The following is a 27,334-nucleotide window of genomic DNA, read 5'->3' as shown; positions in this document are numbered from 1 at the left end:
CTGAGACGTTTTTGCGTCTTTTTTAATTGTTTGACATTAGAGTGCATAGCCACCGTGATATTTAATGTCAAACGTATTTACTTGTATTAATTCTGAATTTTGTAGATTTTTGTTTAAACGTCGGCCAAAAAGCTTAATACAAATCTTGTGCGTTAACCATTTTACAGTGCTCAATTATTAAAGCACTCCGCTGCGCGTCGTGCTTCAAATTCATTTCGCACTGTAAAATGTAAGTTACCGCACACGAATGTAAATAACTATTTCGAGGTGTAGAGCGCTCGCTTGGAGTAGATAAATCAAACCTAGCTTAGAACTAACATTAACCACTGCATAAAATTTACAATTTATTTATTAGCTCTTCTATAAACATAATAAAAATATTTCACAATTTTACGATTAGTTTATTAGAGAAGTACGAGTCGAGAAACATTTTCACTTTCTTTAAACTTGGCTGAAATAAAGATGACTTGTGTTATATAACACCCGATTAGTGAATCATCAAATTGTTGAAGATATTTTTGTTTGCTATTGAAGAGGTTGGATAAGTGTAATCAAAAATACAAGCCATGCGTCGCACGCAATTTACTTGAAGTATTTCTATTTATACTGTGTTTTTGCCGTTTCTGTTACTAATAATAGAGTAATTAATTAGACGGTTTTAGCGATGCTTTGAAATAATTTAAATCGATATATCTGATATTAAGGATCAAACAGGCTGCGTTCATGCATGAAATAATTTTAGTTGTAGGTATTAATCTGGGATCAGCACGATTACGAAATAAATAAACCCTGTCATTTATTCTGGAGTTAGACTAATCACATATAATTTGTCGAGATGAAAATCCCGATCTAAAAGTTTGTTTCTACTAAAAATTTCAGGAAAACTGGGTTGACGTAGTTGCTGTTTTTCTCTTAGATTCGAATGTCGTTAATTTTGTAACGTGGCAATTCTGTGAACTGTTGCCAAAAGCACCTAAAGCATTGTTTTGAAGGAGGACGTCATTTGTGTCGGTTTCAGTTTCGCGGGCGTTTTTTCAGGTGTCTGAAAAGTTGGAACGGAGTCTTGTTCGGAGTTTGCAACTTGATCAAAAGAAAGTTATGGCAGCCTAATCCGCCTCGTGAATAACAGAACTGTAAATACTGGCGTAATCAGGTTTTTGGAACTTGTACAAACTGGAAATTCACAATAGGGGAGGATTCTGATATTCTAAATAGCGAAATTGTTGAACATGTAATTTGATACTGGAGGGTGTTTGTTGCAAATTTTCAGTCGAAAATTGCACGAGAGAGGCGAATTGGCGCGGTGCGTCCCTGAAGGAAACAGTGAAAAATACGATTTAATTTTTGAAAGGTATTTGAAATCACTGAATGGTTCTATCATTTTGACAATTCTAAAATTATTACCAAGGATTTCGCTTATTTACTTCAAGGATTTTTTTAACTTCAATCAGTATGAAAACTTTTTGTGATTTATAAAAAAAACACTGACATTTGAAAACATCAAATCTGAAAAAAAAAATGAAATAAGATTTTATTTTTAAGTTGTGAACTAAAAGTAATTTGATCTGATAACTTATAAAGGATAATTTGATGAAAGTACTTTCCTAAATCTTCGCCGTCGCCGGTAATGCCTATAAATACTAAACGTTATTTAATGATATTTGAAGCGTTTTCTTATAAATTAGGGAAAATTGAATTAAGGCACGAAGGAATATTCCGGATAGAATCTGCTACAGATGTTAGATTTCGTAAGAATTTATAAAAAGAATTTGTTTAGACAATACAAATTTGTTTCTTGACAAAACAAAAAACAAATGAGAACGAAAGTTACAAAGTTATATCTTATCTCGTACTATTTTATTATTTTATGTATTTGTATACATTTTTGTCTTTAAAAGCGTAAAAAATTGGTATTATGATCCTTAATCAGCTTATGTCTGATATTTTAAGGAGAATTTTTTCCAGATTTACTCTCTGAGGGTACCAGCGACAAGATGTCCCTCCCTCCCGACGACGCGAGTTTCCGGGACTACAACGAGACCAAATCGGCCAAACCCCAACAGCTCGACATTCTCCCGCCCCCGCCAACTAGCAACACCCGAAAATCACCCCTGGTAAGCCACCCGCAAACATCGCCACCAGTTTTTCATACATTTTGTAGACGTCAGCGGAAACGTACTCATCCCCGCATAGCGACGTCCTTACCAGTGGGAGCGGCAGCGGCGGTAGCAACTCGCTGCCGCCGCCGGGAAGCGCCCTTTCGGCACACCACGAACTGCAGTTGTTGAGGGAACAATTGGAACAGCAGAGTCAGCAAACGCAAGCCGCAATGGCACAACTGCAACTTGCGAGGGAGCAACTGGCCGCTGAGCAGGTTTGTTGACGATGAGTTATGGAAGTTGTCATGGACTATACGAGATTTTAACCGGGAATTGTAAATAAACAAGAATTATGCGAGTTTCACTTGTTTAGATTTTATGAGCAGAGAATGAAATTTTAATGGTTCGGAATTTTAATTAGAGATGTTTCGTTTTGCACTGCCAAATTTATGGTGGATTTTTTGGATCCTTCATATTTTCAGTGAGAAATATTTTTACCTTATTGATTTTTTTATACTTTTTGATAAATATCATCTGTTGTTACTCGTATATTAAAATATGCGTGAAATCATTTTGATCTTTTGGCACATTTTCAAAAAGTCTGGAAACTGTATTCGATTGTTTTGAAAATAAGAAATGTTGTTAAGCATTGGGAACATTGAAATTTGTATTTCTTGATAGCTAATTTTATTTGAAATTGTGTCATAATCCAATACAATTAATTTCTGATAGAAATTTTACTTATCTCTGCACCAATATGTTACTAAATTTTGCACTATTGTTTGTGCAATAATGACCCCCTAAATTTTTTATTATAACTTCAGTGCCAGATTTTTTCTAAATATTGGAATTCTTGATTCAATCATATTTGATCTGTGCGACTCCTATTATTTATGGAGGAAACTTGCCAAGATAAAATTGCGTGAGATAAAATTATGGATACTTACCTTGGTGACGGGAAATGGTGAAATATTGGCAATTCATTCTCGAAAAGACTACACAAACAGTGTCTAAAAAAGTCAAAAATAACCAAGTGTTTTGTTAATAACTTTTCAAAAGTCAACTGTCGATGCTGAAACAAATACACTTTCCAAACGTAAAACCAAACAAAGGGTTCCAGTTATAAATTTTGACCTAAAAAGATTGATTGATTGATTTAAAACAATATATAAATATTTACTACTTGAACAAAACGCACCTAACTGAAAAAACGGTAAAAAGGTGCTTTCTAGTTATTCTAAAGGCATTAAATTGTATTTTTTTTTGTTTGTAGAGCGCTCGTTTGGAGGCCCAGGCCCGAACGCATCAGCTGCTCATCCACAACAGGGAATTGCTCGATCACATCGCCGCCCTCGTGGCGCACCTCCAAGGGGGCGAGAAGGTCAGTCAACAGCAGAGTCCCCCGCACGTAACGATGCCCCAGGTAGGTACCCAAGCATGTCGAAGTGTTGATTTGTTCTCGACAATAAATTGCCTGTTGCTTGCTGAATTGGAAACGACCGGGGCGACTGAATCCCCTCGAAGTGTGTGCATGAGATTTCCCGCGGTCTTTTAATACATAGGGTGTTCCAGTAGGATGGCGTAAAAGCATGGCAGCGCATTGTGCTTCCAATACTACTTAATACTTGGCGATTATTTTCGCTGCTGCTTTCCGCCAGACGCTCATACTGAGTGGTTGCATTCTGTGTGCAGGTCTTTACAAAATCGTCGGATAATAATAACCATATGCTTCTGGACATATTCACCACGACTAAATGTTAGGTAATAACAAGATACTGCTATTAACTTCTTGCTGTTGTGAGTTGCGTCATTTGGGATGAGCACCGAGGTTTGATGGGCTTTTATAATAGCGGGTAGATAAATCTTTTACGTTTGGCTTCCTCGCCGAATCAAGAGCATCAAGTTAAAACGAACAAAAATTATTATTAACGCAAATTTGCATAAAACAAAATTTTCATAAAACAAAATTTTCATCAGTTTTATATTTTTTAATTTTGTTTTATCACGCACAGGATCAACATTGTTCCAAGTTTAAGGTTTTTGATAAATGTGTTTTTTACTAAGTTTTTTATCTTTGCTCACGGTTGTGAGGTTTTTATAATGTTTACACTTCTTTAAGCAATTCATTTTTTCAGCTCTCTGTTGAGAAACTAAAATGAAATTGTATTTTTGTTACCACAAGTTTCTTTTGAATATTTTTTAAATTCGTTTGGGATATAAATAAAACCCGTTTCCTCGATAAACGCTCACCCTGCAATGGCGAGGTCAAAATTGCCCCCTTCTTACTCTTTCCCTGCACGTAGCAACAACAACAGCCGGGGTCGGGCGAAAACTACTCCTCGGACCACCTCTCCGAAACCGCCCCGCTGGACAACAGTAGCGCTTTACAAGCTTTGGGTTTAAACCCCCAAGGCCTGATCGAAAACCGAGCAGTAACATCATGTCTACCACCTTCGCCCCTCCGGACATCTTACAATCCAGCCGGCAGTGTGTTCAACTTCTCCTTCCCCCAAGTTGACGCCTGCTACGACCCCCAACTTCTCCAAAAACTCCAAAATATAGGCGGGTACCCTCCTTCATATGCTTATAACTACACCCAAACCCTCCCTTACTTACCCAACTTGTACAGTCAACCGTTGATCAACAACAACTACACCTTGCCGTCCCCAACTCAGAAGAAGTTGCCGCCGTCACCCATGCCCATGAGGCACTCCTTTGCTGGGAGTAGCCCGGGATCGGAGCGCCGGGTGAGCCCCGCGAGAGGGAACGAGGGGACGTCCATGCAGTACTCGGGGAACCACCTCCAGGTGCAGCAGAACGTGCAAAGACAGCCGAGTCCCGACAGGAGGGATGGTCAGTTCATTAAGCCCTTATCCCATATGGGGACTTTAACTACCACTGATCCTGACGGGAGGCTGCGGGTGATAGTCCCAGTCCCGGCGAACTCTGCAGAAGATACCGCGAATCTGATGGCCAATTTGAGGTTGAGTGACAGTTTGAGGGTTAGTGACGATCGGACTTTTAACGGACCACCGATCACAAGATCGACAAGCGAGAAAGTGCCCAATAGGAGCGAACTTATGTCGCAAGTGCAACGCACCATGTGGGCAAGACATACCACCAAGTGATAAATACACATATCTAATGGGAGGGTTTGAAATCGTTGACTTAAGGACTAATTATAGTGTTTTGTTTATAACACACGTCCAGATCGTAGGAATACAAGTAAATTTAAGCCTGTTTATATTAGATTCTAATATCATTTACGTGATAACCAGTTTTAGAGGTGTTAGCAGTAAAAATCAGATCAGTGTGCGATACTTTTTCTAGGCAAACTATATTTACTTGAAGGTTTTTCGAAAAACAAACAAAAACGATTTACGGTTAATACGTTTCATTTGCAAATGTTGTGTTTCTGATTGACAGATTTGTCTGTTATAATTTCCCGTGTGTTAATTACTCATTACTCATCAAAGGGAATACATATTTAGTTGCAATTTCCAATAAGAGTGAAAGGCATTGCGAAATTATATTCTGAACTATTTCTTTCTCTTTTAAAACAACTAAATTTTATTCAAAAAATTATTAATTGTAATCAAATCAGTCTTACAAGTTTTTCCAAAAAAGTTGTGCTTATGCAGGTAGAGTAAGTATATTTTTTTAAATATTTGACTAAAAGAGATGCGATTTGCGATTTTAATGTAATTTAATGATTCTTTAAATTTGATCATGAAATCGGCCATTAGGGCCGTGTAACAGATACAGAAACATAACTACCACTAAAACTTGATGTGTAATTTAAATTTTTTGAATTTCTTAAGTCTTTTTATTAGACTTTTTATACACATAAAAAGTTATTATGAAGATATTTCCATTGCTTTTCACTTTGGTCCATATAAAAATTTCACCAAAAACTTAACCGTACTTTGTAACGTTGTTGAGACTTATAGTCAGTATTGCTAGATGTATATATTCTCGAAATGTCTCTTGTTTTACTAAAGCGATGTTAGCAACCTAGCTGATGTTATTTTTAATGTATTTAAATAAATCTTGTTTTACTATATTTAATGATTTATTCCGTTGCAACCCGGTCATGTTTCCATTAAAAAGGCAAGCAACGCGGCACTTTCGCTGAAAGCACCCTTCAAAAACTAAAACTTTTGCATTTAGCTCAGTTCGACGGCCAAAGTGGAGCGATGGTTCGAGTTGCTGGAGCCGCCTTCCATCTCCCGGCCCGAGAGCGGTTTCGTATCCTGTCAGGATCCCGATTTGGAGGAGGATGATGACGAACGAGCGATACTTGAAGGAACGAGAAACCTCTTATCCAAACTGAGTGCACGTAAACAGAGAAAGTTGCTAGGCTTGAAATTGGGAAAAGTGACGACGTTTTGACGTATGGAGAAATTTCTTTGAGTTTGTTGCAGTTTAGGGGTTTATCGCATGAAAAAATGCTGGTGAAAAAAACGACGCGAGTACTCATTAAATGCTGATAGCGTGAAATGAGATACGCGCACATTTCAAATATCTGCTTTGCAAGATTTACAGGAAAATGAAACCGGAACGAAGTCACTAATTAAAACCAGCTCGAATTTTTTTTAGACATTTTATAATTAGTTCTAATTTAATTATAATTATGTTTATTTTGAGAAATTAGAAATGTGATAACGCTGTAACGTAATTATTATTCCAGTGTAATACTGCCATTTATGACGTATTTTTTTACACAATGCGATAGGTTTGTAGGATGTTTATTTTTAATACAATTGTTATTTAATTATCTCGTAAAATAGTCAAATATTATGGTAAGATAAATGACATCAGCTGCAGTATTGTACAAGGCAATAAATTCTAGAAAATAGAAATAGATTTGTTACTGTACAATAATTTAAAATGTAATTAAAAGTGCTGTGTACAAAGCTTAAATTTACGTACGTTGTAATTTATTGTTCAATCAAGGCTGATTCAACAATTAATTTATATCGATATTAGACTAGTTTAAACATTTATTGCATGACTGACTTATGATTAATTGGAAATAAACTTTAAAATTTATTTATTTTATTTTTATCATTCACAAATTAAAAACAAACATGAAAAAAATCATCAGTGTCTTCGTTATCGAAAATTTAAATATTAATCAAATGTTGCATGTACTATGGCTCCATTGTGTATTGTTTACATTCATTACTGTAAGAAATGTTTTACTAACGTCTCTGGAGTAATTTAATGCAACTGCACTTTGTGTGATTCATTTTATAACTACCAAAGCAACATCTGCTATTGTTTGTTACGTTTTAGCTTATCATTTTTATTTGCACTTGTTCCTAGTTCATTAAAACTTTTTAACTGTTGTACTTTGCAACTGAAAGTGGTAAAAGCAAAATATGGTTGAATTATTGTAGATAGCGCGTAACTTTAACTTTAAATTTAAATGACTAAACGCTACTACGAGAGGAGGGTTAACATGGGTTAAAGAGGATAAACACAAAAGCGGCGAAGCGACGGTCAGATATGATTACTGAGAGAAGGAAAACTCATTTGAAAGTAAAAAGTAAAGTTATTGCTAGTGATTACTAGTTTTTGATTAAAAACTCAACAAAATCGATTATTCTCAAACTCGTCTCAACAATGTTCTCGATTTTAAATAAAAAGTTCTCATGCTTTTATGCTCTCTTATTATGTTTAGAATTAAGAAAGAAGTTCTGACTTTACGTTTTTACATACCGGAAGCAGGATCTTATGTCGCTGCGCCATCACGCCCTATGCCAATATCTCTGCAAGTGCAATTTTAAAGTTTTGAATTTTTTCGATTTTGTAGTACTGTTAGAAAGCACTTTTAATCTTCTATCCTGCGACAAATGGTTATTGAGAAAATTGTTATTGTATTGTTTAAAAGATTAACCATTTTTGTTATGCTTTGGCACAAATTTGCAGTTAAAATGGCTTTTTCATGAATTCAACGCTTCCAATATTATGTAGAAGAATTAACTTTGATTATTCACTTGAGCAAACGTAGGAAGAAACGTTTACAAGACTGCAGTTGGCAATTAATCCCTCTCCGATACGAGAATCTATTTGGCAATTTTCTCAGCTTTTGCACAATTTAATTACGTTCAAACCAAAACAAATTACCATGTGGATGAGATTAGGCAGTGAAGGCAGCAAATGTCCATTTTTAATTGCAACCAAATTGGCAATTTTCTTCAGTTCCACACCACATCCCTGGCAATAAAATTTTCTTACCACTCAAAGTTCTCCGAGGTTAAGCACCTGTAATTATCACGTGAACTAAGTTTAATTATGCTCGTGCCGTCAGTGTAATGCGGGTATTAAGAGGCCGTCGGTATCAACCCTCCGGCATCTCCAGACTAGATAACAACCACTTAATAAATTATCGATCTCTCCAACATCTCATTCTTCCGAATCCTCGTCCGGACTCTCACCTCGCTTTAATTAAATTCGTTAACTGAAAATCCGCCCAGCAAAAATAATTACGTTTATTACACCCGCAGCGATTAGCTTGAGTAATTCTTTGAAGCTGGCAAGCATTAGCATAAGTAATAACATGATGCCGGATCATATATCACGGCACTAGGAGCGTTCTATGCAAACAGCGTGGATTAGTGAAGGATGGGGGTGGCGACAATGTAGATGTCCAGGTAATGCGCAAGGTGTGGTACGAATAGATAAACCGGTCATGTCAACACACGGGAATATATCACCGGTAATGTACACAGTCGCAGCTGCAACTTAATTTGTTGGCAAAACGTGGAAGTTGAGTGCTGCGAGATGGACGCCAACATCAAAGAGACGGAAAAGATCAAGAGGGAGACGCCGACGGGGATTCTCCGGACCGAGTCGGGGAAGTCCAGACGCGCCTCGGTCGAATTCAAATTTCTCAAACAGGTAAACACGATTTAAAGATTCATAAAGGCACGTTTTAATTTCTTTGTGTTGCCGCTTTTAAACGCTGATTAAACTCAGATTGTTTACAAGGGGTTGCAGGTAAGTTAATTGGTCTTACTTTGAGCTCAGAAAGGAACAACAACATTTTATATTCATGAAAAACAAACTGTTAACTGAAATGTAAAAATGTGTCAACATTGTTTTAACAATTGGTTCAACGTGATTTTTAGACACACTGTACAAATGAAACCTTCTACTAATTTACTAAATTATATTCATTGTGTGTATTTTGTTGACACGCATGTCAATTTTTTGTTGTAATTCTTATGCTTATTTAATAAAAATATGAATTTCAACACTTTTAATTTGGGATAAAATTTTAAATTGTTATACAGGTTGTTCTCGGATTGCCAGCAAATATTTCAACCACTAATGGAACAAAAGAAACAACTTCTCTATTTCTAACTTTTGCCGAAAACACGTCATTTCTGAGTTAAAATTAAAATTAACAAGGACAGACACACTGAACGGCTTGTAAAATTCTTCAATTCGACTTTTCATAACTAATTATTTTAGTGGTTTAAATATTTGCTCGCAATCCACAAACATCCTGTATTAATGAATTAATAAAAATTGAGTCAAGAAAGAGGAAAATAGGAAACATTTTTTGAGGATCTTTTTTGAAAAACGCAATTTTAAGTTTTAAAGCTTTTAGAGAAACTCATTGTATGATTAATTGATTTGTGCTAAACCTGATGCTTATTAATTAGAATCAAATAACTACTTTTATAAGTGAAAATAAAACTTACTTACACTACTTTACACTACATTAATAGCGAAACAGAATGGAATTTTAAGTTTTAAATTTAAGTTTCCAAACTCTGTCATGCGACTTAAGTAAATCGAGGTAATTTAAGAAAAACCCTACGAGTAATTTTTTTTTCTTCGTCACCATTGTGTAGAGCATCTTTTTATTAGTAAGAATCCAAATTTTTAAAATAATATACCGAGTAGTTTTTACGATATGATTTTTTGAAGTTAAGGTTTGTTATTCAGGTATTGCGCCATATAGGAGAAATGCATGTTAATCTTACTTAAAATTGCATTTTTATAAAAGTATTTGTTTTAAAGCTCTTCTTTTGCTTAAAAATGGTCAATTGCACCTTCTTTGTTCAAATTAGAATAAACAAAAACTGTTTCTTTACTTAAAACAAACAAAGAGTACCTGCGTACTAATTAAAGCAAATAAAGAGTTTTTTTGTTCTAAAAATGATCAAAGTGAAAATAATGGTTAAAGAAAAGCACCAGTTTTTAGGATCTCGATTATTAAATTAAGGATTTTATTTTTAGATTTTGATTTGTAAGCTTGAAATTGTAAATAATTTAAGCTCGGAATTTAAAGTCTACTACGATTTTAAGAGTAATTTTTTGCTTTTCAAAAGACTAAATGAAAAGAAGAAAGACCAGAAAAAAAGATAAAAGACGTAAAAGGGAACTGTTGATGTTGATGTGTTAAATAATTAGGTACTTCAAGTTTTTGCTATTTTACTTGTCAAGACAAGGAAAAATAATAGGATTTTTAACTGTGTATCAAACGATAGAAAAAAAACTGCTTTTAATAAATCAGATCTGCTTTAATAAAACAATCTGTTTGCTGAAATCCGGAAACAATAATTTACTTTAGGCGACTGCAGTTTTCAGAACAAGAATACAAAACAGTATACACAATTAGATTATGTAGATGTAGAATCATTTAGTTCACTGACAAATTTTAATGGGATCTTGAACTCATTGTTTCTTAAATTCTACGGCTTATAAAGTAAATTTGAAACGTTGGATTTTTTTGTTGCAAAAACACGGGGAGAAAAATTTAATGTTTAAATAAATGGATTAAAGGATTTTACACACTTTTTGCTTTGGTTTTAACTAAAGTTGCATTAATTTTAAATTTCACAATGAAATTGTTAAAAAATCAGAGGCACTTTGCCCAGTGGTATTTGCTTAATTAATTAATTTAACTACGACTTCAAACACGCATTTTTTTAAACACCACTCGTTTTAAGCTAATCCCAATCCTGAGTCAACTGAATGAAGTGTAAATTGAAATCGATTTATAAATTATGAAACATTTGAATACTTGATAAACACTTTGATTAAAAGCTTCCGAATCCAACTGCGACTTTTACCACTCACACGCACCACTTTAATGTGGGTTGTATGCGCAATTTATCATCATGATGTCACCCCCATATCCGACATCTTTTATGGTGTAAAACGCAGTGTCTTCAGAGATAAACAAAGGAAGGTTAAAAAGCTCCGTGTGTAAAGGACTGATTTCTCATCAGTATGCACCGATAAGTCCCCTGAAGAGTCCTGTCATGATTACGCCTGAAATAGGAAAAGTTTTTATTACTTTGGCGATAAATATGTAAATTGTTGCATGATCATGCAAGTTCTGTATGTTTGAATTTAATAAAGCCGTGAAGTTAATCCGTTGACGAGTTTCGAAATCGGGCAAAAGTGGGTTAAATCTTCAGGAGACACACCCCGGCCGTCAATTAAGCGAGGATGAAAACAGTGTTTAGATTAAAAAAATTAATAATGTAATATCGGCTTGTTGCACGACTGTGGGGCACTCCTCCACATACTACTGGAATGATTATTAATGGTAAAAGTAGCGTGTCAGTAGCTTTGTTGTAAGATTCCTGAAAGCACGAAAATTTATTTTCATTGGAAGTGCAATTTTGTTTATTAAACAAACAGCCGATGATCTAGTTAATTGACTGGTCTAGAATGTCGAAATTTGATGAATTACTCTCTTTTTAAGTTAATTGAACGAGTGTTGTGGGAGTTAACTAACGGAAATTAGGCTTGTGTGAATTTAATGACAGAACAAGGATAATTAGATAGGATCGCTGACTATTCACAAGGACGGTTTTCGCAATAAATATACTGAAATTCTAAAGTTTTTGTTCTGTTTTATATACTTTATTTTAATTTATAAGGTAGTGATTTGTAAATAAGAAAAAACAACTTGTGTTTCCTGAAAAAAAAATACTTCATTAAAATATTACAAAATCAATTTGTGGTTTCGATTTTTTATCTCGTCTATTTCAATTTTGAATTATGATACATTATCTCAACAAACAAACGTAAAACTTCAAAATATGTTAATGTATAGCTGCAGATCATGTCGAATTAAATTAATTAAACAAAAGCCAAAGCCCAAAAACAATTGCGCAATAATTTCTGATTGAAACACGAAGCGCAATTACTTTTTAATTAGGATATCAGATACCGCACATTAATCACATTTCTGTGACAACTTTTTCCATCACCTATAATTTTGATTAGAGTAATCTCAAGATCTCGCTTTCATGCTTGTCTACATCACTTAATTGGATTAACGGACGGGAAACATGCAGTAGTGGATATTGATAGCTCCTATTCTAGTTTTTCATCTCGTTTTGTTCATTGAACTGCGAAGAGGCCACATATTGTCACATCACATGCAGTGACAGTCAGCGTAATGATCCTTTAGACAAATGGAAACAGTATTGATCTATCCCTGAGAGTTAATTACATGACAAAAAGCATTTATGATAGGAACAAACATCAATAAAATGCAAATCTTAATAAGTCATTGTCAGAAATATGGGCCTTTTATTTGAATTAACGAAACCAGGCTGGAGTAAATTACGCCTCTTTTTTCATTCAATTCTTCTCCATCTTTGTCTCTAGTGCTTTTCCTTAGTGGGGAAAGAGACGCAGATAGATCCAAGCACTTTGGCTTAAAAAGAATTCGTTTGGTGTTTATAAGGTGTGGTCAAGATTGAATAAATGCGTGCTGCGAATGTTTTCCAGTATTTTGATTAAATTATAACCCTTTTCATTTTCGCCCCGCTTCGCTAATATATCTCAGATCGAATTCTGAAGCAGGGATCGCATTTTCATTGAGCACATCCTCGAGAGCGTTTGCCTTTTATAAAAAAGTGATTGCTTTGTGATTTTGTTCTTATTTCTGATTTAGGCCGAACCAGCGTCGCCTCAACCTTCCGTCGATCGGTTTTCGGTTACTTTTGCTGAAGATTCGGTAAAAAGTGACAGTTCCAAGTGTAACTATTACAGTCCCGGAGCTGGCAGGATGGATAAGGTTCATTTTCCACAAGGCACAGGTAAAGTTTAATCACTTTTGCGAGTTTGCGAGTTTTGTGCAAGTTGGAAACGGGATAAGGATGTGCGATGGGAGGTTTTTTGGTGTCTCAGATTTATCATACAAATTTAATAAATCTGTCATTGCATCAATATGAAAAAAATAATACATTCATTCAATCCTCTGTGTTAAAATTAAATTTTATCTACTCTTTTCTTCATGTTAAAATAAAATTTTATCGTCTAGATGATAAAAAAATACATCCATTGTTCTTAGTTGCTAACGATCTTTGACATTAGATTTTATTGTTGAATTTTACTTTGCCATTTATAAATATCGACCAAATTGACTACAAAATTAGTGAGGATTGAATAAAATTTTATATTGTACACGACGATAAAATTTTCATTATCTTTCGATCTTTCATTATCATCTTGTATAATAAATAACTATTTTTTAGGAGATACCAGTATTAACTAATCGTGGCTATAATTCTGAGGCCTATGTTTTGTGTTTTAACTTAATGTGTTTTTAAAAGCTGAAATTGTAAAAAAAATCCAAGATCTAGCAATTTCTCAATTTCTTATAGCTTAAGGATTATCAACTTCTCCAAGCATTTTTTCAGCTTATAACAAAGTTTAAAATAGTTTTTTGTAAAAAATGTGCAAATAAGTAATGATATATTATATTTTTTTATTACCTATTTTTTTTTTTATTACGGAACAGCTTTTCATAATAGAGAAAATTTGTTTTGCTTTTTGAAATCAGTAAAACCTTAGAAATCATTTCAAAATCTGAAATTTGCAGTCTTGTGTAATACTAATGATTTACAGCAAACAAATTAAAAAGTTTATCTTTAAAAATGCATTAATTTAAATTATGAAACATATTATTGTAGTGAAATGTAAGAAGATAAATACACCAACAGTTATTAAATTCTCAGCAAATACTACTTAACCATTTTGTCACAGCAAATATTACAATAAAAAATGTTTTTCCGTGATTTTAAGCATATTATTTAATTAATTTAGCTTAGATAAATTACGGTGCATTGAAATTTTTTTTACGATTTTGTTTTGTGTAAAAAATACCGAAATATTGATTTATCTAAATTATAATTTGAATTAAATTTTAATCTAACGTTTTCCTTTGATTAAGTTTTTTTATGATCTACATATTGATTAATTTATATTTTAATGATTATATATAATTTTTATCTGATGAAGCAAAAATGGTGGATGCGCCGGGATATTTTTTGTAACTTTAAAGTTTCACTTTTTTTCTACATTTAAACAGTACCTAATAGGTTTTATTTATAATTTATATTACATGTTAAAATGAGATACATGCAAGAGTAGATGACTAATGAGCTATAAAAATTGATTTACTGGTAGAACCAAGCACGCAATAAGAAAAAAAAATACCTACATTAATTTTTTTTCGCAAGTGCAAAAACAATTAATTTTCGAGACAATGTAATATGTATTAAAAACGTAGTAATAATTAATATAAAAGTTAGTTAGAATATTTTTAATTTTGTTGCTTTATTTTATAAGTTTAGATAAAAATTAGGCACACAAGGTGCTTGATGTAATACAATACTTTTAACGCTGTATCTTGCTTATTTTTAATTTGATTCAAATAAATATTACATTAAACCAACACCTTTTAAAAACATTTATGTATTTTAACATGAACTATGTATAAGCAATATTACTTTTTATGTTTACATTGTTTGAGTCAATAGTCAATCTTTTTCTTAAGACACTGCAGTTCTTTTTTCTCATAGAAAAATTTCTTGTTTAAACAAAAAGTGTATTTATTCAAAGAAAAATGAAAAATTAGGAAACAAAAAACTATTCCAAACAATAAAATGACGTCCAAATTTGACTTATCCTGACCAGACAACATATTGTTTATGTTAATAAGGATGCATTGTTTTTTATTTTAGTTTTGTTTATTTTACACTTTTCTGCTAATTTTTTTGACAATAACAAAACAGTTATGAAAGACAGATTGGTAACAAAAAGCCGTTTGAACACTTGTTATCTAGTATCTAGTCTTTAAAAATAATTTTCCTATCTTCTGATAGAATAAAATAAACCATGTTACGAAATTTATAACGTTATTTGTTGTCTAAAATATTTAACTCATTTTTTTGTCATGTCAAATTGGAGTGGGAAAATATTAGGTAAATAAATTGAAATTTGTACATTGAACAGTCTTATTAGATGAGAAGATTTTTATTACTATTGTTATCAATGATAATTATTAAAATAAAAGCAAAAATATTTTACAAGCGTTTGTTAAATTTACGATTGTTATAGTGAAAATTTTGATTTAATTCTTAGTTTCACTACATTCCTTTATGTTAATTTAAATTGTAAATAATAAAAATCAAGATTGCATTTTACACATTTATATTGCAACAAAAGAAATGTTGTAAACTTTAGTGGACATCGATGATTCCGACGAAGAAGACTACTCAGCAAGCGTCAACGCCATAATCCAAAGACGAGCGTCCACAAGGAAGTCCCGTCGCCGCAGCAGCCGGCGCGCCAGCTCGCCTTTTAGCCCCGACATTTTATTAAGCAATGAGGGTGGCCGCAGACGCTCTTCGGTTTTCACCACTAGTTCCGGAGAGTAAGTCCTTTTAATCCTCTCGAAGTCTAGTAATTCCTTTCCAGCACCGCCATTACAATGGACGACGGAATGGAAGCCGTGAGCCAAGAAGAAATCTTTGAGAACATCAAACTGCACAAAGAAGTTTTAAGCAACGTGAAAATGCAACCGTGGAACATGCGAAAGAAACTGAAACTTGTTGTCCAAGCCAAAGCATACATTAAGCAACACGAGGGCGCCTTGCAGGAACGACTGGCGCAAAGTCGATCGACGAGGGATATGTTGGCGAGGTGGAACATTTATCTTATCAAAGTAAGTCGTCGTCAGATCCTGGGGTGATTTAAAAAGAGGGGAGTTTTTAGAAGTGGCAACATTACCGCCGCGAGTTATCCAATTTGTCCAATTGGCTGGTGCCTTGGGAAAGGAAGATAAAAGAGATTGAGTCGCATTTTGGATCGGTGGTGGCGTCTTATTTTCTTTTTCTGAGATGGTTGTTTTGGGTCAACGTCGTGTTGGGAATTGTGTTAATTTCTTTCGTCGCAGTGCCAGAGGTAAATTGGCATTGATTTAATGTGCACTGCATGTATAAACAATTCGAAATAATAAAAAGTGATTTGCAAACTAAAATAATATCATGACGAGACTTATTTGGACACTGAAGTTAACCAAATTTATTAAACGATGATACAGTCGTAAATTTTTCACTTTCACTTTGGCAATTTGTTCTTAATTAGGTTTATTACTATACCTCTGGGACTACTTCACGCTCATTGTTTCAATATATCACTTTTTATGTATTGTTTTTTTTGTTTTTATTTTGCAAAGAACCTAAATTAAAAATTCCTTTGTTTCTATCTGTCTTACTTTTTCATATAATCGTTTTCCAAGTACCATATTTCGAAAATTTTATCAGTTTGCAACGACATAATATGATTTCGTCGAAGAAATGAAAATATTTCAGAAACTAAGCAATAATAAATAAATAAACTTATCGAAATTAAAACTACAAGTAAACATTAAAAACATAAATTTGTATTTAACTTACCTGTATTATTCTTGATGCAGGAGTTAGTATCTACAAATTTTGTATACACATGCTTGAATATTTTAACTTTTAACAGGGACATCCTGTATAGTTATAATAATAATAAGAGGTTTGTATATTTTGTGGAATAAGAAGCGGACACATTGTGGTCTTTTGAGATAAATTTAATATCTTTGCTGCTAATAATTTTGTTAAAAGTGGAAATAGAATATAAAGATAAGAGAACCGTAGAGTCTTTATTATGGTACAACTTTTAACGGTCTTCTGACTCATTTAAGGTTTCATTTAAAAATTATGGCCTCTTGCAGGCACTGAATACGTGCTTGCAACAATATTAGTTTGTTTCAAATTGTTTACGAAACCTAATATGATCCAATTTTAAATCTTATTGAAATTTGTGTTTCATGAAAATATGAAATTATTTATTATATTATATTTTGCAAATTTAGAAATTGTGTACACAAAATGAATTTAAATTACCTCTCGTCCTATTATTTCAATTTATTTACGGCCAATTGGAAAATCACGTTATTTAGTTTATGTGTTTGAAGAGTCGTTCGTACCGCATTGTTTTTAATAACAAATAATTTCGAAACCGCGATGACTACAACGCAATGTCAATTTTCGCTTAGTGGGTATGTTGTCGCAGATCGGCTTACAGCATTTCCTTGCGAAATGTGGTTTAAAATCTCTTTGCTAGTGTGCTGTACGGGGAGAATTAGTGGAGTGTTGTATCCCATTAGGAATAATTTCAGGGAAGCTATTAGCTACTCTCCGCCGGAGGACGAAGTGACTTTTCACTTGTATCACCGGTAGGTATTTTCGCATTTTCCAAAGCTCTAAATGATGAATTAGACACTAATGCGTCGCGAGACTTGAATAATCTGCTTATGTGAGATATTATCTACAGAAGCAACTTCTCAAAAGATGACAGACTTTTCATCGGCGATATTGGATCGATCTTGAATTCTCGATTTAATCCGGATTTATCTACCAAAATTATCATTCACGGATGGACTCACGGGAGAGATGTGCCTTGGGTGGTGGAGATGAGGGAAGGTAAGTATTTTTTGGTTGGACTTGTGTCAATTTCGCGACCTTCACATTTAAGCAAAGCAATTTGGACCTTAAACTAAAAACACACATATTTATTAAGCTTGACCTCATTTTGACTGGCTTAACTCTTGCGCAAATTTTACACGGTCTTCGTATTTACAAAAAACAAGAAATAAAAATTAGCTTCACTGAGTGAAAAAAAGTTGATTTTAAACTGATTAAAACAAGTACCTATACTCACCGACTTGCAAATTAGCACAGTCGCAGCTATAAATAAAATTCCTTCACTGACTTGTAATATAAAAAATACACAGACACAAACATTTGTTGACCTCTAATAAGTGTGCCGATTGTGTCACATTCCAACAATTTGTTCTAAGAGAGTAAATAGAAAGGAAAATGTGTTAAGAAGTTTAGATTAATTTCCATTGTTTTAAAGGGAATTAAATACTGAGACAGCTACCATAAAATAGTTGATTCATAAGTGAAATGACGCTTATGGTATTTTCAACAAAATGAAACGACAGTAAAAGTTCACATTTTATAATTGGACTAAAAATGTAAGAAAAACTTTTTTGTTTCTTCACAGTTTTCTACTTTCTCAATTTAATTATTAGTAAAAATACTGTGAGCACGTTTGTATTTAGATGAAGTTGGAGGTCATTATTATACTGCTTTTTACTTTGCCGAATAATCACTCATACGCATATCCAAATCCACATAATTTTAAATTCTATAATTATGTTTCTGTTGCTACAGTAAACATAATTGGAATTTTGTGTAAATATTGTTTTATGTTGTAGCTGAAATGTATCTGCTTTATAAGTTTACAAATGAATGTTTATAATTATCATATAAATCCTCACCGAGTCTATTTTATTCTACATTTACAGGTTGTTTCAGTAGTCTGAACATCTCACTTAAACTTTTCAGATTTCTCAGTGTTAAAATGCAAGTTAGTTAAAAAACTAAAGTGAGGTCTTATAAAATGTGCAAACTTTAAAGACTTGCTTTGTTCTAACCATAATGTAGTGTTAGTCTAACTGTCGAAAAAAAAAGTTAGAAAGATAAAGAGCTTTAACTTCGTTATTTAGTACCCAATTGTAAAAATATCCGAAAAAGCGATGCTCACATTCATTACTACATTTACACAAGTTTTTAAATATTGTCTTAGTATTATATGGATTTATACTTAGTGTTAATTTGAAAAAAAATGAAGTTTTGAATTTATTTATATTAATATTAAAATTAAATTTGTAAAATAAGTTATCACCATTAGATTAGACATTCAAAAATCATCATTTTTAGTCGAGACACTGGTGTACTTGTACATTATGTGTAATAGAGTTTATTTATAAATTAGGAGTAGTAAAATGATCAATAACCGGAGTTTTATTTAAGACAAACATACAATTAGCTTTCTACAGGGTATCCTAGCGAGTTGAAAATGTCTATTAGTGACTTTTAAATGGTAAAAATAAAAAAAAAATTGTATAGAATATCTAGTGCATCACCTAAAATTATTTTCAACCATATATTATGTCCCAAAAATAAGTTATGATACAAACTTGTGTGTTTTTTTTTAAATAAAAAACCGTATGTTTCTTTGCATTTTTGGATGTTGCTTTTTAAAACAATGTTTTTACCCTAAATTTTTATTAGTCTATTTTGCTCAGTTTTTTTTGACGAAAACATGCACATTTAAAAAAAATATTATCGAAAAACTAACACAGCTAGAACAAATTTTTTCTCACTTCTGCAAAAACAATAAAGTGTTCCATTTAATTTTTTTAAGTTATTGAACTTTTAACAAACGCCTTTATTTTTTTACCTTTGCAAATGCAACACACTAAAAAAATGTTACAACCTTATAGTATGTACCTTCTTCTTTGCGGTAGTAAAAAAAATATTTCTAGATGTCTTAGTTTTTGTGTAATAAATTTTTAAAAAGTCCATGTTTTCACCAAAAACAGTCTTATTTTTAAAAATAAGCAAAATTGACCAATAAAAGTTTAGCTGAAAAACATTGTCATAAAAATCTACATCCAAGAACGCTAAGAAACATATGGTGTTACTTTTAAAAAAACACAAGTTTGTATTGTAACTTTTTTTTGAGACACGCTGTATAGTTGAAAATAATTTTAGACGATGGACTAGATTAGTATTTATTAATGTCCTGTATATTTTTTTTTATTTTACCATTTAAAAGTCACTAATGGACTTTTTCATCTCGCTGGAACACCCTTATGTACAAGCAAAGTTTTTTTCTTTGAAGAAGTGAAGATCTTTTTTAAATGTTTTAGCTATGGCCGAGCTAGACCTATGGAATATAATTGTGGTGGATTGGGCTCCGTTATCCCACGCCATTTACACTGAAGCTCGCATCCACACCGGCGTCGTCAGTCGTCAGTTAACCTCTTTTTGCATCTTTATGGCGCAATCAACCGGCATCAGGATGTCATCAGTTCACATGATAGGCCACAGCATGGGAGCCCAAATCGCTGCATCTGCAGGCTACCGACTCCAAGTCGCCTTAAACCAAACCCTAGCCCGAATATCGGGCCTAGACCCCGCGGCCCCTTTGTATGAATGGCCTCATATCGAGTCTCTCGACGAGATTCTGGACCCGGGAGACGCCTCCTTCGTGGACGTCATCCACACGAATGGTAAACACCTTGGGATTATTTTTCCCTCAGGCCACGTCGATTATTACCCCAACGGTGGTCAACACCAGCCTGGATGTGGCTTCTGTGAGTGAATTTTAATGACTAGTTTTATTAAAGGAGAGCTGGACGAGGCAGCTTAAAAATCCGCTCATTGATATTTCGAAGCGCAACACTATTTTACATGAGTTTTATCGTTGTCGGCAATAAATATCTGTCGCAGGGGTCTGCAGCCACATGCGGTCATGCGAATTCTGGACGGCTTCCGTAAAGAAACCTGATTTATTCAAGGCATATTCGTTCCAGTCCTGGGATGAATATTTAACAGGAAACACAGATGGACTGATCGCAGTCCCGATGGGAATTGCAGCCAATCCGAGTATACCTTACGGTTCATATTTTCTCGAAACCACTGACGAGGAGAGGGCTTACCTCAACACCACCACTACAATTCTCGACAGCTTCAGAAAGAGGAAGAAAAGGCAGAGGAGATAAAATGAATTGCTCATCTATCACAAGTTTTTTATTTATTTTCTGTGTTTTGTATTTTGACATTTTTGTTACGCAATAAAGTAATTTATTATATATTTCTAGCAACGATTTTTATTTAAATCTCACGGTGAAAATAATGATTTGACTGTTTATTAAATTAATTAATCAGCAGCAAGTCAATAATAATTGCGATTCGTTAATAAAGAGGCATATAAAACATTTATTACTGGTAACACCACTAATGATTAACATAAACTTCAATGTTGCGACGCAAATTTATTTTGGTTTATAGAATTTACCGTTTAATTGTGCTCTTGTTTGCTAGTGCACGATAATAATAATTATAAATCTCTGTAAACTAGTCCGGTAAAAAGGTACTAATATCATGAAGACACATAATTTTGTTTAATTACGATACAAAAATGTATTAAAATACAGGTTGTAGAAGTACGAATTTGAAAATTTGAATTAAAAATGAATGCTTGAAGAACCTTCTGCAACGAATGTTTTATATTTTTTTTTCAATTTTTCCACTTTATATTATTTTATAAATTAAAAGACGGAAATTTTAAATCTAGGAAATTTTGCGACGGTTGGTGACATTTATGTGGAATAATTTTAGGAGGCTGAAAAATAAAAATAATTTTTATTTTCACATTTGAAAATGAATAGTGAAGAATGTTCGTCACTAAAATTAAATTAACGCCAACGACTTATTAAAGCACTCAAATGACGTCATTTGGGTGTTTTAATAGACTTATTCTAAACACAAAATGAAAAAAAGTTTTTGATACAGTGATAGATTGAAACCTATGTGCGTTTTAATAATATACAGGCGTTAGAACTCGCGCTTTCGAGAAAAATTTTAAGTAACATAAGGTAGTAGGAACAGGAAAAAAATGTTTAAAAAATTCTATGTCAAAAAATTTTGACATTTATTTTTTGACATTTGACATTTTTTATGCATATTTAAATGATTCTAATGATCTTGTATAAGTTTTTTTTTATAATTATTTAGTAAAAGTACAAAAGTTTTGCTAATAAAAGCCACAAATAGCATTCAACGGAGTTGAATTTAGGATATAGCTTCCTTGATCCCTCTTCTAATAGCTTGTAGCAAAAAAATTGTAAAATTATTTTTTCAACAGAAATAAATAGTCTCATAACTCTCATAACTTCGAAATTTTTATAGATAGAATTTTTTTAACATTTTTTTCATGTTCCTGGTATTTTACCTTACATGGCTTTTTCTCTGGGACACGAGTTCTGGCGCACCCAGTAGACGAAGCTTGTCACTTAATAATATTTTTAATTAAAAGCACGTATGCACAAGCACGCTGCACTATTATTTCTTCCTGGACACGTACATCAAATATTATGTTAATTTTTTTCGCCTCAAATGGATATTAAACCCGATGTGTTTTATACGAATCGTGCAATAAATACGATTTCAGATGTTAACAGCAGCGCCCGACGTTCGCAAACAAATTCTCAAGGAAGAGCGCTACAACTCAACCAACTTTCAAACTTTGTGGGACTTTGGGGGCGTTTTCAAATACTCGCCGTTATTCTACGGCTGGTACACGTACAAAGAATCGAAAAAGAGCGGCTATCGGATGCCTTTTGCTTATTTCATAACTGGCCTGGTGGCCTACGCTTACAGCTTCTTCGCAACTTTGCGAAAGTTTGTATTGAAAATAGTAATGTAGCGATTTATATTCAGCGAAACTTGTAGGATGGCGGAAAACTCTCGTATGTCTAAGCTTTCAGAAAAGGATGATGAATGCATTTTTTCGTGGAAACTCTTCACGGCGTGGGATTACATGATTGGGAACGCGGAAACGGCGCATAATAGAATAGCCTCGATTGTCGTCGGATTTAAGGAAGCTTTGCTCGAAGAAGCCGAGAAGAAGAGGGAGGCAAGAAAGTAATTTTCCGCAATTTCTTTGCTTGTATTTGGGATTAATAAACGAATTTAAATTTGTGAATCGGTCTTTTTACAGTTGGAAGATCACAGGATTTAGGATACTCGTGAATACGGTAGTGTTGGGGCTGTTATTCTTCTCGGCGTTTGCCGTCGTTTTGGTTGTGAAAAGATCTACGGAACCGGAAGCTAGGAGTAGTGTTTGGAGGAGTAACGAAATCACTTTTGTTATGACCTTTATCTCTATATCTTTCCCTATGATATTTGAAGGGTTGGGATTTCTTGAACAATACCATCCTAGAAAACAACTGCGATTACAGCTCGCAAGGTAATAATAAAGTTGGTCTCCTTTGCCTCGAGCTTTTGTTGTTTCCCTCATACAATTTGCGAGAACTCTAACCTTTAGCATTTCTCTTACAAAACAAATATTTTAACAGAGTTGTTTGTAAACACTGAAAAACATTGCTTTTAATTTTTGTTCAGACAACGTCAGAAAGTGGGAAAAAATTATACCCCTAATAATTTTTTTCTTGAAATATGAGTAAATTACACCAACCATTTTATTAAATCAGTGTATAACTGGCTGCCTACCTCAGACAACAAAATTTAACCATTTCCGATTTAATATTTACAAAAAAAAATTGCGAAACTATAATATTTGATTTAAGTTTTTCAACAACATTTTTAAAAATTCTGAAGTTTTCTCAAGGATAGTTTCGCTTAATCTGAGTCTTAATCGGAGTTTTAATATTTTCATATGTAGGTATTTATGTTAAACATACCTAAGTAGAAAGCAATTCTATAAATTACGTTTTTGACTAAAATGACTGCTTTATCCGAATTTTTGTTATAACCGGGACTCTACCTACTATGTAGAAAACAAGAAGAAAAAGCACTTGTCGGTTAATACCGCTGAAAGAGAAAATCGCGTAAAATTTGCAATAAAGTGTTTTTAAATCGCCGTTCTTATATCCAGGACGTTTAAACTCACATTCCATATTTAATTAGAATTGCTTAAAGTTATAAATTTTAAAACAAACTAGAATATTAAAATAATATGTTCGTATTGCATTGCAACTCCATTCTTACTTAATTTTCTCTACGTCCACATTTTCAGGATCATGGTGCTAAACCTTCTCAACTTGTACTCTTTGATATTCGCTCTGTTCGATAAAATCAACGATATGGTAACAGAAATACCGTAGTCTCGTTCATTATGTGCATTTTTTAATTTTGTAGACGCCAGAACTGGAAAGCTTCAAGAGAAATTTAACAAGAGCCAATACTAGTGTGTTAGCTTATTCAGCAGGAATGCAATGTTACAATAGCTGCAATTCCGAAACGGATATTCTTAAAACCTTCAGTTTAATAGCGGCCGTTGCTACCAATGTTTCATTTACAATGTATCCAATTATGCAAAAAGCAGTGAAAGACTCAACCACGGAACTTGATAAAGAAACCATAGACGCGGAATTTACAATAAGCGATATTCCCGGAATGTATACAAATCCGGTTGATTTTTCACAAAATTACGCAACTGAAATGTCTGAAAATTTTACGTTTTCGAATACCGGGATTGATGACTCAACAAATGTCTCAGACTTGATGACAAGTGCTTTGACTAGTGATAGTACCGAAGAAAGTACTTTCTCTAGCCTCGACGTGATACAATCAACAGAAGTAACGAAAACATCAGAAACTAATAAAACCTCAGATGTACCAAAAATACAAGGAAGTGCTGTTAAAAAAAGGAACTGTATAGAAATTTGTGAGAATTTTACAGTGACTCCTTCAACGATTATAGATGAGAGTAGTCTAAACTATAGCACGAGACGTCGATTGAGGAATCTATGTTGGGAGACAAACTTTGGTCAAGAGTTAATCAAACTAACAGTCATGGATCTCGTAATGACGATACTTTCGACCTTAGCTATGGATTTCATCCGAGGAATTTTTGTCCGTTTTATGAACCGCTGTTGGTGTTGGAACCTCGAAAAAGTGTTTCCTCAATATGGAGATTTCAAAGTCGCCGAGAATATTCTTCATTTGGTCAATAACCAAGGAATGGTTTGGATGGGAATGTTTTTTTCACCCGGTTTAGTCGTCCTAAACATTTTCAAACTTTTCGTTTTAATGTACTTCCGTACTTGGATCGTTTTAACTTGCAATGTCCCTCATGAAATTATCTTTAGAGCTTCAAGATCTAACAACTTTTATTACGCACTTTTACTCATGATGCTTTTTTTGTGTGTTTTGCCGGTGGGGTACGCAATTGTGCAAATACCGCCGTCTTGGAATTGTGGTCCATTTTCAAATTATCAAAGAATTTTTCATATTTTGACCAAGACTATTAAACGAAACGTACCTCAAATTGTAGAGCAGGTTTTAGATTATATTGCATCACCTGCAATTGTAATACCAATTCTTCTGTTATTGGTGTTAATTATTTATTATTTGGTGTCTTTGACGAGTGCACTTAGAGAAGCAAACAATGATTTGAAGATCCAACTTAGAAGAGAACGCACAGAAGAACGGCGAAAAATGTTCCAAATTGCTGATAGGAGAAGAAAAGGAAAATCTGGTGGTTCTGGAGAATTTTCCAATACTCCATTTGCCAAATGGAGGAAACTAGTTTCAACAATGCCAAGTACTGGAAAAAGTTTTGATGACACTTCACCGAGGCAAGACACTAACCAGTCTCACCAAATCAAAGAAGATAAAGTAGAAATTGGAAAAAATAAAGGTGTGTAACTATTATGTATTAATTTATAATGTCTTTAAATTTTTAATTTTAGATTTTTTCTCAAAATTTATTAAAAAAGCATTAGGCAAAACTTCGTCAATGTCAGAAAACGAAAATCGTGACAATGAAAATCTTGACGAAGGCACAGATACAGAACAACACGAATCATTACCTGAAGATTTAGTCAGCATCAAAGACAGCAAACCTCAACCGCCATCAAGATTATCAATTTCTTCAAATAGTTTTGATTATCAAAAAGGCTTGTTACAAAAGCAGAGTAGTCTTAAGAGTGTGAGTGGAAGTATTCAACATAAAAAACAATTTCGTCAAGATTCATCATCCTCTAACTGGTCTGATAACATTCCTGTAATCACAATAAGCAAAACTGAAAGTGCTGAATTTCTTGATGTCGTACCAGAAATGACTAAAACTAAAACGGAAAAAACACCAGAGAGGAAGGAAGTGATGGAAGAAGAAATCGTAAAGGAGACGGCACCAGACGCGGCATGTGAATTTAGATTTAAACCTAAAATTAAATGCGCGTTGAAGAAACAATCTACGGAAATAGATGAAGAAGTAATTCGTTATTTTAGTAAGGATTTGGAACTGAAACCGGAGAAAGACGCTGGACCACCGTCTGAATCTTCCGAAGATACAGCGCGTGACAGCAGTCTTGATACAGTTCTGGCGGTAAAAAATGAAGAGCTTGAAGAAGAAAAAAATGAAGCTCCGAAAGCTAAACCTGAAGTTGCATCACCTAACGAGAGTACAACTGAATCCAGTGCTGAATATAATGAAAACATGACTTCTTTCTAAAAAATATTCCATACCCTCTTACAAGTTTAAATAATTATTTATAAATGTCAAACTGTGTTTTATTTTAATGAGGCTATCTAATTTGAGTTTTATCGATGTTTCAACATTTTATTTAAACAGACCACCAAAACTACCGCATTATGATAAGGAAAACGAAATTTTTGACCTCCAATCTTCAGTTTATCACAAGAGTGGATGAACTTTTAACTAATTTTTAAATTCAATTTGTATTCATTTTGCTCTAATAATGCTGATCTAATTTCAGTGGTGTTATTATGTCATTAGTGGTGTTAAATGAGATCATTAACACATGCAAATTGTGATTCACCAACTATTAATCAATAAAGTCGTTAAATACAATTTTGTACGTTCAATAAATGATAAATTTGTTCAGAGAGCTCTTCTTGTGACACTTATCACTGTATTTAGGAAATCCATACGGAAATGAGATAAAGTATCATCAGGCATCCGCATAAAACATATTTGCTCTATCACTAGAACAACGCGAACAATCCCATATTTAAAAACTCTTTTTGTTTGAAATACAGTCATCTAGTGGCGTATTCAAGTCATTAACTTTTTATCTTGACTTTAGAAGGCAATCACTTTCATGAGAAACGATTAAGTGTTAAAATTTTTGAAATTTCTTGGCGATACCGAGTAATGTGCAAGAGAATTTCTACTTTAATGAGTTTGAGATTAGATATTTTGTTTTTTTCTTAAATTAACTTTAGCGGTGGCGGCAGTAAACGAACGATTTTTTACTCCTCTCTAACCACAACCACAAATTATCTTGCCGTAATGTAATTAGAGAT

The 27,334-nt window shown here is 33.4% G+C and overlaps 3 protein-coding genes across 5 annotated transcripts in view; all 3 read left to right on the top strand.

Annotated features, from left to right (window-relative positions):
* The window catches only part of LOC123014596 (carboxyl-terminal PDZ ligand of neuronal nitric oxide synthase protein), a 46,635-nt gene extending 40,473 nt beyond the window's left edge, over positions 1-6,162 (top strand). For both annotated transcript variants that reach the window (XM_044413790.1, XM_044413789.1), the window contains 4 exons: positions 1,966-2,114; positions 2,162-2,374; positions 3,373-3,522; positions 4,403-6,162. In XM_044413790.1, the coding sequence (XP_044269725.1) occupies positions 1,966-2,114; positions 2,162-2,374; positions 3,373-3,522; positions 4,403-5,227 (1,337 nt within the window). In that variant the 3' untranslated portion in view covers positions 5,228-6,162. The remainder of the gene's footprint in view (positions 1-1,965; positions 2,115-2,161; positions 2,375-3,372; positions 3,523-4,402) is intronic.
* Positions 6,163-8,879: 2,717 nt separating this feature from the next.
* LOC123014898 (transmembrane channel-like protein 2-A) lies at positions 8,880-26,643 on the top strand. The gene is made up of 11 exons (XM_044414199.1): positions 8,880-9,005; positions 13,036-13,180; positions 15,612-15,801; positions 15,846-16,092; positions 16,143-16,331; positions 22,491-22,720; positions 22,772-22,963; positions 23,040-23,288; positions 24,078-24,147; positions 24,200-25,703; positions 25,756-26,643. The coding sequence occupies exons 1-11, from the start codon at positions 8,889-8,891 to the stop codon at positions 26,517-26,519; spliced, it is 3,897 nt and encodes a 1,298-aa protein (XP_044270134.1). The 5' UTR covers positions 8,880-8,888; the 3' UTR covers positions 26,520-26,643.
* On the top strand, positions 17,421-21,137 carry LOC123014899 (pancreatic lipase-related protein 2-like). Of its 2 annotated transcripts, none has more exons than XM_044414201.1 (4): positions 17,421-17,637; positions 17,736-17,884; positions 20,185-20,547; positions 20,768-21,137. In XM_044414201.1, the coding sequence occupies exons 1-4, from the start codon at positions 17,426-17,428 to the stop codon at positions 21,037-21,039; spliced, it is 996 nt and encodes a 331-aa protein (XP_044270136.1). In that variant the 5' UTR covers positions 17,421-17,425; the 3' UTR covers positions 21,040-21,137. The 2 variants fall into 2 exon arrangements, with proteins under 2 accessions (XP_044270136.1, XP_044270135.1); XM_044414200.1 differs by having other exon boundaries at positions 17,424-17,637; positions 20,185-20,631.
* Positions 26,644-27,334: the final 691 nt, after the last annotated feature.

The sequence above is a fragment of the Tribolium madens genome, unplaced genomic scaffold (genome assembly GCF_015345945.1).
Source record: "Tribolium madens isolate multiple individuals breed KSU strain unplaced genomic scaffold, Tmad_KSU_1.1 Scaffold_97;HRSCAF=244;Tcas5.2_LG3a, whole genome shotgun sequence".
Classification (NCBI taxonomy): domain Eukaryota; kingdom Metazoa; phylum Arthropoda; class Insecta; order Coleoptera; family Tenebrionidae; genus Tribolium; species Tribolium madens.
This window is presented reverse-complemented; position numbering and strand designations above follow the sequence as displayed.